The sequence below is a fragment of the Ctenopharyngodon idella genome, chromosome 21 (genome assembly GCF_019924925.1).
Source record: "Ctenopharyngodon idella isolate HZGC_01 chromosome 21, HZGC01, whole genome shotgun sequence".
Classification (NCBI taxonomy): Eukaryota; Metazoa; Chordata; class Actinopteri; order Cypriniformes; family Xenocyprididae; genus Ctenopharyngodon; species Ctenopharyngodon idella.
The window spans coordinates 19,147,247-19,159,674 of record NC_067240.1 but is presented as its reverse complement, the minus strand read 5'-3'; the positions used below and the strand labels follow the sequence as shown (position 1 = coordinate 19,159,674).

The 12,428-nt window shown below is 38.1% G+C and overlaps 1 protein-coding gene and 2 non-coding genes across 3 annotated transcripts in view; all 3 read left to right on the top strand.

Annotated features, from left to right (window-relative positions):
* LOC127503197 (collagen alpha-1(XXIII) chain) overlaps nt 1–8,137 on the top strand; it is a 101,443-nt gene extending 93,306 nt beyond the window's left edge. Inside the window, exons 11-30 of the mRNA XM_051876693.1 lie at nt 313–429; nt 2,685–2,711; nt 2,867–2,893; nt 3,259–3,312; nt 3,405–3,467; nt 3,564–3,599; nt 3,696–3,770; nt 3,867–3,911; nt 4,037–4,081; nt 4,734–4,823; nt 4,901–4,954; nt 5,045–5,101; nt 5,186–5,212; nt 5,308–5,376; nt 5,473–5,535; nt 5,629–5,655; nt 5,733–5,786; nt 5,976–6,062; nt 7,029–7,067; nt 7,676–8,137. Coding sequence (XP_051732653.1) covers nt 313–429; nt 2,685–2,711; nt 2,867–2,893; nt 3,259–3,312; nt 3,405–3,467; nt 3,564–3,599; nt 3,696–3,770; nt 3,867–3,911; nt 4,037–4,081; nt 4,734–4,823; nt 4,901–4,954; nt 5,045–5,101; nt 5,186–5,212; nt 5,308–5,376; nt 5,473–5,535; nt 5,629–5,655; nt 5,733–5,786; nt 5,976–6,062; nt 7,029–7,067; nt 7,676–7,726 — 1,107 coding nt within the window. The 3' untranslated portion in view covers nt 7,727–8,137. The remainder of the gene's footprint in view (nt 1–312; nt 430–2,684; nt 2,712–2,866; nt 2,894–3,258; nt 3,313–3,404; nt 3,468–3,563; nt 3,600–3,695; nt 3,771–3,866; nt 3,912–4,036; nt 4,082–4,733; nt 4,824–4,900; nt 4,955–5,044; nt 5,102–5,185; nt 5,213–5,307; nt 5,377–5,472; nt 5,536–5,628; nt 5,656–5,732; nt 5,787–5,975; nt 6,063–7,028; nt 7,068–7,675) is intronic.
* Nucleotides 8,138–11,572: 3,435 nt separating this feature from the next.
* trnav-cac (transfer RNA valine (anticodon CAC)) lies at nt 11,573–11,645 on the top strand. The gene has a single exon. It is a non-coding gene; the product is annotated as a tRNA-Val (tRNA).
* A 509-nt stretch (nt 11,646–12,154) lies between these two features.
* trnav-aac (transfer RNA valine (anticodon AAC)) lies at nt 12,155–12,227 on the top strand. Its single transcript has one exon. It is a non-coding gene; the product is annotated as a tRNA-Val (tRNA).
* The last annotated feature ends 201 nt before the right edge of the window (nt 12,228–12,428 follow it).

The following is a 12,428-nucleotide window of genomic DNA, read 5'->3' as shown; positions in this document are numbered from 1 at the left end:
GAAACACAGACAGCAACAGGTCTGGGGAAAAAAAGTTCCTGGGATAAATTGTTCTAGGTAATTTCGGTGGAAACGCGGCTTTAGATAGCTCTTTGAAACATTGGCCCCAGAAGCATTTTACATGCTGCATCTGAAGACAGAAACCAAACTTTCGGTTTCAGTACATCAGTGCTTATAGGACATGAAGTGAATATGAAACATGATTAGTATGCAGGCAAAGTAAAGTACCTATGTGAGTAACCTTAAGACTACTGAGATCAGAAGCAACAATTAAACTCTTTTCAAAAATACTTGTTCTCTCTTTGTCTGTAGGGTGATCAAGGTCAGGCTGGTCCCCCAGGTCCCCCAGGACCTCCAGGAACACCTGGTCCCAGAGGGCCTCCAGGAAACACAGGCAGAGATGGGCCACAGGGCCACCCAGGAGAGCCGGTGAGACACTCGCTTTCTATCTCACATGGTCTTTTGTGCCTGTGTCTTTACTGAGCTCACTCATTCTACAGCTGTTGTGACTCATATATGAGTCACACTGTGCTGACGACCCCTGCTCAGAAGACCAGGTGCAGCTTCTCACTGAGCTGAACCCTGTGCTCAATGTTGGGTTCAGACATACTGCATTTCCTTCTACACTTGCGTTCTTGGCAGATGCTCCCAAATCAAAGTGACTTGTTGTAAAATATGCACATATTGTGTAGGACAGGTAGCTGGAGCATACAATTCAAGTGCAAGAGTCGCTAAAGTGTTCTGACTAGGTTTTAGTGCATTGCTATGTGGTTTCTATGGTGTAAATGCTGTGACATACCAAGCCAATTGTTAGCCGTCAGCCAGCGTTGGGCCATCCATGAGCGGCAATTGGCCCAGTGTTTGTGGTGGGTTTCACACCATTGGCAAAAAATCCTCATCTTTGAATAGGCCTCATCTTTGGCACACTATGTTCTTTGCAATATAAGTGCTGTATAAATATAAGGTATTATTATTATTTTCAACTATTTTTACTTTATGCACAATTTTCGGTATCATTTATGGCTGTTCTGGCAAGTTTAACTTAGGGTTAGGGGTTTATTCAAATGTTTTACAATAAGTTTGAGCAATATTAATAGTGGTGCTTGTTTTTAGAATACATAATAGTAGTTGTTTCACCTTCCATCTTCATAAATCATCAGGGGCGTGAGAAGATGTTTTAAATTGGGGGGTGGGGGGCATAAGAAACAATATAGAGCCTATAAAACATGTCAAAACTCCACGAAGCACAACAAGCATACCGGTGAGAACACACGTTTAAACAGCATACTCCTATTGCACATCACATTTTTGACATTATTGATACTGCTTGCAATCGTAATGCAAAGGACTGCTACGGAACATACGCCTTTAAATAAAAGGGTTATTGACGAATTCTTTCTACGCACACTGCAACGGTCACAATATGTTTTAAAAAACTTAATTCAAAACATATAAATAACACTTTTTTTAAACAGCCCACTTAAAGTGTTTATTACAAATGAGTTACTAAATGCTAAAAATTAATGAATGTAAATGAACAAAAATTTGTATTGCATTTACAGTCCTGTGAAAACAGGGGGTACTGCAGTAAATCATGCCCCCCTGTAAATCATATGAAGCCTCAACATGCCATTATGCATTATATAACAGTCTTTAAGTTAGGATACTTGGCGATTGACGTGCAGCTCCAGAGTATATAACTCTGATGGTTTCTGCATTTGTAGTAAATGCCCTGTTTTCCTCAGACAGTTTATCCCAACATATGTTATGCACTTTGTTTCCTTTTCAGACTACCATCTAAACCAAACAAAGAATAGTGCAGTGATGAAGGGCAAAAATTCTCACCCTGCTCTCTGCCTCATATTGGGAGCAGATGTTCATGGGTCAAGAAGCTCAAAGGGCATTTCCTGTTATTGCATCTCAAATTGTGTTTATATATGCCTAAGTGAAACCACCTTATTAGGCCTGATGCCATGCCTCAGAAGTGACGTGAAACATGACAGACATTACACTGCGGCACATATTGAGCATCTGTAGGAATACATGTCTTACAGATTAATCTGATTTTAGGCAGGTGTTGTGCAATATGTCTTCAATCTTGAATCTCAAGCTAGCTTGAATATGTCCTTGGAAGCTTATAGGATTCCTGCCAGAAATGTCTAAAATAGATGTTTAAATGGACTCTGAGACTGTTGTTTTGGTGTGTTCCAAAATTATGCTTATTGGCTGAATGACTTTGTCTCTGTTTAGAGAAAGAACCTGCCGCACTGTCTGTATCGAAAAAATTACACACATTTGGATCATCTTCACTTTTTCTGTTCACAGGACATGATTAAAATAAAAGATTAAAGTAGTTATACTATGTTATACAGTATATCAGGGGTGTCCAATCCTGCTCCTGGAGGGCCACTGTCCTGTGAAGTTTAACTCTAACCCCAATTAAACACACCTGAAACAGCTAATCAAGGTCTTACTAGGCATACTACAAACTTCTAGGCAGGTATGTTGAGACAAGTTGGAGCTAAACTCGGCAGGACAGTGGCCCTCCAGGACCAAGTTTGGACACCCCTGCTGTACATCATAGATCTTAAGAGGCCTGACATCTAGTGGACAGTCAACAGAGCAGACTTATGCCTTTTCCTTGAAATATGACTCATTCCTTGTGTTTCCTTTCTAAATAACAGGGTCTTCCAGGAAAAGATGGAAATGAGGTAGAACTATATACATATTTTTATGCTTACTGTGTATATAAACACATATTTAATCTTGAATCTACAACTTCAAGGAACTGAAAGTAGTGATGCATAAATGAGAATGATTTGTAATATCTTAATTATTATACTGGCTTATGTAATATACTTTTCAGGGACCAAGAGGACCACCTGGCATGCAGGTAATTTGCCTGTGTGTGTCTACAAACAAATGTGAATCACACACAGTGGTCCCCTAAAGTATTTGGACACTTCAGCCACAATTGTCACAAATGTTGCTTTAATATCAAAATAATTAAACCAACAAAACCAAACCAAGTGGTATTTATTTTCAAGAAAGATAGCACAATTACGCGCTTAAAGCAGAACATGCACAAAAAAGTTTCTTACATTTCAAAATGTAAATTGATTGATGTACTATTCAAAAATAAGAACAAATGTATTTGGACCCTGTCAAACATTAGTGGAACATAAGGGGAACTGACTTCCATTAATATTTGACACAATATTTGATTACAAAATCAATATCTATTGCTTTCTCATTAAGGGTACAGATGGTGTTAACGGAATGGCTGGACCACAGGGCCCTTCAGGGCCAAAGGTTAGATTTTCACCCCCTCTAACTTTTTTTTTTCTTTTCTCATACACACAAAGACAACCACAATTTCATGCAGGCACTGTTTTTGCAAATAGGGGGATCAGGGTGCTCCAGGTACTGAGGGGAAAAAAGGGATTGATGGATCCCCTGGCATGAAGGTGAGCTGTCTGTTGAGAAGATGGTAATTGTAAAAGTAGATGCAGTTGTAAATGCAGATACTAAAATAATACAGTAATCATGATCTTCTTCCTTAGGGTGAAAAAGGAGATGTTGGGGATCCAGGACCCCAGGTGAGAGTTTATCGAAATCTTTCCACTATTACATATTTCTGTTCTCTTTAAATATCTCAGATGCTTGACAGTCATTTCTCTCTGTCTGTCCTTCAGGGTTTGCCTGGAGAGAAAGGAGCTACTGGCTTCACAGAAAATGTTGATCTGGCTGCTAGTTTCAAAGCACTGCAGGTACCTTTTTAGTCAGAAAAAAAGTCAAATCCTGTGTGAAGACCCCTCTGTTACCTCCAGCTTTTTTTTTTATTAATATGTTCTTCTTACCAATAGGGGCCTCCAGGCCCTCCAGGACCTCCTGGAGAGCAAGGGCCAAAAGTGAGTGATACATTTTCTTTGAATTGTATTGTCATACAGAATTTTCCATTGTTTCCATTTTGTTTTCCACAGTTTCCATTGCTGGAACATAATAACATTCATCTCAAATATGTATATTTTAACAGGGAGAAATGGGCTTACATGGAGCGCCAGGACCTGAAGGAAAGCAGGTTGGTTCATACACAGTCTGATTATACTTAAGCCGGGTGCACACGATACGATTTATAATAGTCCTTTACAACTGTTGTTTGTCAGACTGTACAAACATGATCCTCGCTGTAAGCCATGTCACACTTTGGGATCTCAGTTGTCAGACTGTACGGCAATCAAGACGTGTTAAAAACAGAAGCAGAAACAGATCGTCCGGAGTTTCACATCAATCCGTGACTGCGACTCACCATTATAAATTAAAGGATTTGGATGATGACTGGTGATTTTTTAAGTGTAAATGACATTAATTAGGCGTGGTTTATAAGGCAGAGAACTGAAACAGTTCAGCTGCGCGCAAGTTCGAGATCATTTGCGATTTATAGATTTCACATCTGAAAGAGGCGTATGTACGTTTTCTGTGCGTACATTCATTCTATTAATCGCATGTACGCACAGTTGAGAAATGATCATAAGATCGAATGTAGAGCCATTTCTACGCAACATTTTATAAATGAGGCCCAAAGACTTCAGATTTAAGCTTAGGATCCGAGGAATCTTTTAGGATTGACAAAGTTTGTCTCAGACAGCCAAATCGTGGCTAAAATCGTACAGTGTGATTTACAACCGGCTTTAGTCAAACAAGTATACTGCATAGTGTGACGTCTCCTCCAGGGCTATAAGGGAGAGAGAGGTGATGCAGGAGAGCCTGGAGCAGCAGGAGCTAAAGGAGAAAAGGGGGATATTGGGCTCACAGGGCCTTCAGTGAGTATTTACAACATTTAGCATGTGATGTTTACTGATGTTTGCAAGGATTATGTCATTGTATCATGGTGTTTCAGGGGGCAGCAGGGCAAAAAGGAGATAAAGGAGACTCTAGGCTTGAGGACAATTTGGTGAGTTTAATGCACACTCTACATATTACAATATGAAGAACCTAATCCAGATGTATCTTAACTGGACTGATCTTGATAACTCTCTTGTAGGCCCAGATTATCTCTTTGCCTGGCCCACCAGGGCCTCCTGGACCCCCTGGGCCTGCTGTAAGGAATATAGTTTACTACTAGTTCAGAAGCTTTTTGTTAAGGAAAGCTAAGAAGACTAACTTTTTTTTCCTTTTCTTCCAGGGCTATCATGGATTGCCTGGACTCAAGGTGAGACTGTGAAGTACTGTTGAAAAGAAATGACCCTTTCTGGTGCATTTTGTTGTCATTGTCAATGTTTAACATCAATTTATAATGTAACACAGGGAGAGCCTGGTGAGGCAGTTAAAGGAGAAAAGGGGGATGCTGGAGAGAGAGGTCCAGCTGGGCAACGGGTACGTTTTGTTACAAAACCAATATGCAGAAACCACTCTAAGACTTGTATAGATGTGAGAAGACTGGACAGATACAATTCTGTTTGTTGTGGTTAGGGTCTTCAAGGCTATCCAGGGTCTAATGGCTTGGTAGGCCTGCCAGGTGCAAAAGGTGAAAAGGTCAGTGTTTTGTACACCTTAAAAAGACAAGACAAATAATACTTTCAAGCCATGAAAATGTTGTTTCTTCACTCATTGTGGTTTGTTTTCAAGGGAAAACAAGGTGAACCAGGATTAGATGTAAGTGACTATTGTGCTATTTGTTAAACACTTGACTATATGAAGTAATTTTACTGAACATGGCTTTCCTGTGACAGGGTTTCCCAGGGCTTCAAGGAGAAAAGGGGGACAGAGGAGACAGGGGGGAGAAGGTTAAAGAAACAAATACTTTATTTTCAATAATTACTGTTTGATTGTGGTTAATACTGTATATATGGCATATTGTTATAAAATCAAATCTGAAGTCTGGTGTATGCTGTTCAAGTACTATCTGACAAGTAGCAATCGCATGCTTTATTCAAAAAAATTTCCTTTTTTTTTTACCATACCTCTCCATGCAGGGTGAGAGAGGCTCAATAGGAAAGAAAGGTCTGAAAGGACAGAAGGGAGAGCAGGGACCTCCAGGGCTTGATCAGCCTTGTCCTGTGGTATGTCATAAAACCATGTGTATGTTGTTTGGAAAAATAAATGCAATGTTCTTTTCTGTCCCTTTTATGCAAGCAAATGGCAAATTCAGCGCTGAGTGCATGAGTTTACTGCAGCTAGGATTTGACATGAATGGGTTTCACTGACAGGACACCAATGGGGTTAGAGAACATGGTGGGGAGGCAAGGGCTCCATCAGATGCCCCCTGCCCTTTGGTACAGTATTTTTATCTTGTGCTTGTGCTCACATCATTTGGTGTTTCCATCCTGGTGCTGTGGGTTCCCCCTTTCATAATCATGAGATCTGATTCAGATGGCTTGGCATAGACCAGAGCTTCTGTACTACTTTATCACAAGTTCTTATAATCTATAAATTTGCGAAGAAAAGTTACACACAGTTGAATTCTAACCAGGGACATGCAAAACTGCACATTTTCAAAATCAACTTCTGTGTGGAGTATCTAGTCAGTGGAAAAGAAGCATGTTTTCAACTAGACACCGATTGAGTAAGAGGATATTCTCACCAACGTTAACACTTTGTCCTAAATATTAAAGCGAAAATAAAATCAAGATAAATTGGATTTATCAACCTCAATAATTACTGACTAGTTGGTTCATGGACAACTAGTTGACCATCCTATCTGATCCCTAATTCTAACCCCAGTGTAAGTGTTCATATCAAATCTATGCCTTGCCCTGTGAGAATATAGATCACATGAGAGAAATAACTGCACCCACCTGGGTTTATGCTTTTGTCCATCTGAGCTGTGGTGATGATGTGAGCATGATGTGTGCTGAGTTTTACATTCAGATTTACTGCCAAAGTTGTTCCTCTGTGGGTTAGCGCGCTTCCTTTAGTCTCACATAATCATTGGTGGCAGGCTTCATATGTGATTCCCCATTCCTTCCAGACCCATCAGTAAGAACTTTTAAACAAATCATTGATTTTCTTCTCTTCTTTATTGACAGGGGCGAGATGGACTGCCCATACCAGGATGCTGGCATAAGGTATAATTATATGTGTCATGTGTGGAAACTATGAGTCCTGCTAGTTTTCCCAACATCCTTGCCATAATAATGAAGACATTGCATTATGACTGCTTCTTGTGTGTCTCCTAACAGTTTTCTCCTATTGCTCTCTTGCAGTAATGACTAACCTGGAGCATGGAAATTTGTACATATTTATATATATATTTTGCAAGTAACATTTGCTTTTTTCTTCCAATTTTTTTGTAATCTCTTATTTAATAAATTGGATTTTCATACAGGAGCCCCTGCAAAAAATAATGCCTGTATTGCTGCATTAACAAAAGAGGGGGTCTCCACTGCCACAATAACAAGTGTAGAAAAGCAATGAAGAGAGTATCATAGGTGCTGAGACTGTACTGATATTAAGAAGAGACATGAACTCAATGCTTGTGGATGCACAGAGAATGCTGCTGATGTCCTTAAGGAGAGAATGGGTCTTAAACCAATATAACCCTGAACTTTCTAACAGACTGACCAATGCGTCTGCATATATGACTTCAAATTATCTTCTTCACTGGCTGTCTTGCTTTTCTGGGTGCCATTTGAACCAACCCCATCCATTCTTCATTAAATATTTGCTTTGAAAGGACGAGGCTTCAGGGCAGGGTGGCAAGGCCAAGCACCCGTCTCAGCCCTAAAGGACACTGAATGGGCTACATGGAGTGAGAATGCTTTGCCAAAGTTCAACTGGATGTTTCAAATGAAAGGGCTTGCCTGTACTACAGGGAGGAACGTGATGTGGACATTGCACTGGAAGTGTACTGGTGTACATATGGACAAATCTGTACTCAGGAAACTCTTTTCACTTGGTCAATAGGGAACAACATACTATTTTTTGTTCTATTGCTCACTAAAATACACCAGTGGAGTGGTGGGAAAAAGTATAATAACTGATATCATGTAAAAGTTGCTTTATGTCTTTGTCTGTTTATAAGAATCCTCACTGAATAAAACTACTTTTGGTCTTTTATTCAATGATCATTCATCCATTCCTCAATGAGCATTATATGAAGTTTGTGTAAATAAAATGGATAATTTTTACATCTGAAGGCTAGTATGACTTATTATGTGAATAACTGTACTGTGCATTGTTTCATGATCAACTGTTTTTCCCTCGTTTTGTTCAAATTTTGTAAATTAAAAAAAGAAAGAAAAGAAATTAGGAGGAGACCGAGGATGGTTGTAACATTTCTGACATTTCTGTTATAATTCACCCCATAGTCTGGGTAAGTTGTAACATCCCTGAGGTGAGATGTGACATTATGATACCAATCGGGGTGATATGTAACATTATGAAATAAGGATCATGACAAAAAATGGATTTTTAAAGCTTTTTATTCAACTGACGTTTCAACATAATTGGTGTGTGTGTGTGTGTGTGTTTGTAACAAAACTGAATAAAAGGGGCAAATGTGCACCAGCTTAAACAATTGAACACTATTTGTGCATTACATTAGTATCATCATCATAATAAAACTGAATAACATACGTGCGTGTGTGCATGCGTTTTCAATATTTCCTTTCTCAATATTGCTTTCTCAACATTGATGTGTTAACATAAATCAGAAACACATTCGATTTCAGTTCTTTTTTTGTCATCACTGCAATACATATTTTATTTTGATTAGATAATCATCAAGTGTTAGAAGCAAATAAAGTGAGAGACTATGCATGTAATATACATTTACAGAATTTTAATGCTCTGACCTTTACGTAGATATTTAAAGATTGTCATCTTTAAGCATGACTGTTTGGATTTATATGAAATGGTAACACTTTACAATAAGATTCCATTTGTAACATTAACTAAGGTTAATAAATACTGTAGAAGTATTGTTCATAGTTTGTTAATTTCAACATTTACTAATACATTTTTAATTTTTATTTTATCTGTTAACCTTAGTTAATGCACGATGAACTAACATGTAGAACTTCTCACTTTAATATATTCCTATTTATATATTTATTTCATTTTGCACATTTCAGTTCAGCATTGTTTTACTTAGAATGTTATGTTTGTTTTTCATCCAGTATCTATTTTAAAAACTAACGGTTGATTAATCAGTTATAGGCAAGTATGCCCCAACCTAGTTATCGGTATCGGTAAAATCCACTATCGGTCAACCTCTACTCGGAAGTTCTCTTTTAACATCTTCCTCTTTTTTACAGAAAATGCTGAGAGACACCCCTCGGTTTGTCTTTCTCTTCCAAGACCTAGGCATACTGAAATTCAAAGAAAACAAATAAAACTAAAAATTTGCTTGGGGTAGGTTGTAACCTGTTTCATTATTGTTACAACTAACCCAGAGTCTTGTAGCCATGAACTAGCTCACCTTACAGCTAACAACTAAAACATCAGCACTAACAACTTCCATGAAAAAAATCTACACAGATACAAAATAAACAATATAACTTTGAGTTTAACTACAAAGCAGGCATTGCCATTACAAAATAAAGTTTTTAAAAAAAAGTTACTTACCTCAAAATTAGTAATCTGCTCTGTCTGCCACAGGGCTCTACAACCTCACATGTGGAATAAGGACTAAACTGAGCATGTGTCAAGTGAATCAGGTGATTAATAACATGTTCCTGATTGAAGAAACTTGAAGTGTTACAACCATCGACAGTCTCCCCGAATTATCTCACCTAAATGTTTGGTCACTCAATGTATCTGTGTTTTTACAACAGGGTATTTTTGTTGCAATAGCTTAAGGAAGCTTGATTTCAAACTTTTAACTGAATACTGCTCAAAAAAAATTAAAGGAACACTTCTTAATCAGAGAATAGCATCAAGTCAGTTAAACTCCTGGGATTATTGATCTGGGGTACGTTTCCCAAAGTGAACTATGGTCGCAAGTTCCGTCGTTACCAAGAGACTTCAATGGGACTTACGACCATAGTTAATTATATTATATAGGATATATTATATAGGATTAAGTATCAGAGGGGGTTGTTAATCAGTTACAGCTGCTTTGGTGTTAATGAAATTAACAACAGGTGCACTAGATGGGCAACAATGAGATAACCCCCAAAACAGGAATGGTTTTACAGGTGGAGGCCACTGACATTTTTTTCCCTACTCATCTTTTCTGACTGTTTTTCAATAGTTTTGCATTTGGCAATGCAAAACTATTGCCAAATGGGTCAGTATCACTACTGGTAGCATGAGGCGATACCTGGAAAAACTTTTAATGGAATTATATATATAAATTCCGTTAAAAGTTTGAAATCAAGCTTATAAGCTTAAAGGGTTAGTTGACCTCAAAAATTAAATTTCTGTCATTAAGTACTCACCCTCATGTCATCCCAAACCCAAGACTTTGTTTGTCTTCGGAACACAAATTAAGATATTTTTGATTAAATCCGAGGGTATCTGATCCACACATGGGCAGCAATGTTATTGCACCTTTTTGAGGTCCAGAAAGGTATTACAGACATAGATAAAATAGTCGCTATTTTTATTGCAGAGCTTCCGTGTTTATGTCCAAACGGCAGCTCAGTATTGGCCGGCAGGCGTGTGATGCTGACGCAGGAGCTGGCCAACACTGAGCCTGCGTTCAGACGTAAACACGGAAGCTCTGCAACGAAAATAGCGTAGCAGTATGACAGGGGACAGACGAATGTTGAATAAAGTCATTATTTTTGTTTTGCTTTTGCGCACAAAATGTATTCTTGTCGCTTCATAACATTAAGGTTGAACCACTGTAGTCACATTGACTATTTTAACGATGTCTTTAATACCTTTCTGAACCTCAAAAAGGTGCAATGACATTGCTGCCTATGTGTGGATCAAATACCCTCAGATTTTATCAAAAATATCTTAACTTGTGTTCTGAAAACAAATGAAGGTCTTACGGGTTTGGGATGACATGAGGGTGAGTACTTAATGACAGAAAGTTCATTTTTGGGTGAACTAACCCTTTAAGCAATAGCTTAATAGGAGCACTTTAACAATCTTTCACCCAAAGCATACTTTACAGAAGTACATCGATGCTGCACAAGCTCAGTTTTACTGTGCCCTTGAGTACTGAGGTTTGCTACTGCCAGAGTAAAGCACATTAAGTCTTTTTAATGAAACCGCACACTTTCCGATGAAGATATGGACAAATATTCCAGTAGCTCCTCACTGCAGAACACGAGATCCAGGATCCAGATCCATGGGGTGGGGACGGATAGATTTAGGGATATGTAAAGTGGGAGGAGTTGGATCTGGATCCAACCTTGCCCCCTGGATCTTATGTTCTGCAGTGAGGACCATTTCAAATATTATGGTTTACATACTTGTGTTAAGTATCTGTATAGCCGTGGTGGGACAAATTTCCAGTAGAATGGACGTTTCATTAATGCAGAAATTCAATTAATGCAGTTAAATCAATGACTTACTATAATACTAATATTATATGTAGCTACAAATCAAAAACACACAAGCAAATTAATTTGTACCTGAAATATTATAGTGTTTTAGTCATTATCTTACACATGTGGTTTCCGTAGTGTAGTGGTTATCACGTTCGCCTCACACGCGAAAGGTCCCCGGTTCGAAACCGGGCGGAAACAGGTATTTACCTTTTCATCTTCTTTAAAGAAAAGTGTTCAACCCAACATTTAGTTGTACTGCCTATCTTTAATGATATATTTAATAGTACTACACCAATTGATTCCAATGAAACATGCTATGAAAATATTATAAAATGAGCACCAAACACATAATTGTCAGCAACTGAAATCAGATGTTGGACTAAGGGGTATAAAATGAAGAACAACAGTCTAATTTTGAGTGGAGTCAAAAATGCACATGAACTATAAAAGAAGGAACAAGAATAAAGAAAATGTGCAGATCACAGCAGATACGCAATATCACTTACCAAGATGTAAACATCATTCATCAATAAAATATTGTATTACACCGACAAATCATAGTTGATGATAGTTACTTTCTTGTGTTACGTTTTAATAATGTACACCGTTATATAGGCTTGTTATACATCGTAAGCACAGTAGTGTTGCACAGTAAACACCGAAAATCTATTCAGAAAACCAAGATTGCCCATAACTCTTCCTACAGCGTTTCCGTAGTGTAGTGGTTATCACGTTCGCCTAACACGCGAAAGGTCCCCGGTTCGAAACCGGGCGGAAACAACTTTATTATTATTATTACTTACATAAAAAACACTTACACTCATAGTGCAGTTAAATACATGGTAAAAGAAAAAAAAAAAAAAACAGTTAAACACACACTACTAGTAATTACAGAAATACCTTGATGCCCCTACCACTCTATTCCTAAAAAGCAAAATAATAATAATAATAAAATAGATAAATAAATCCTAAACATAACGT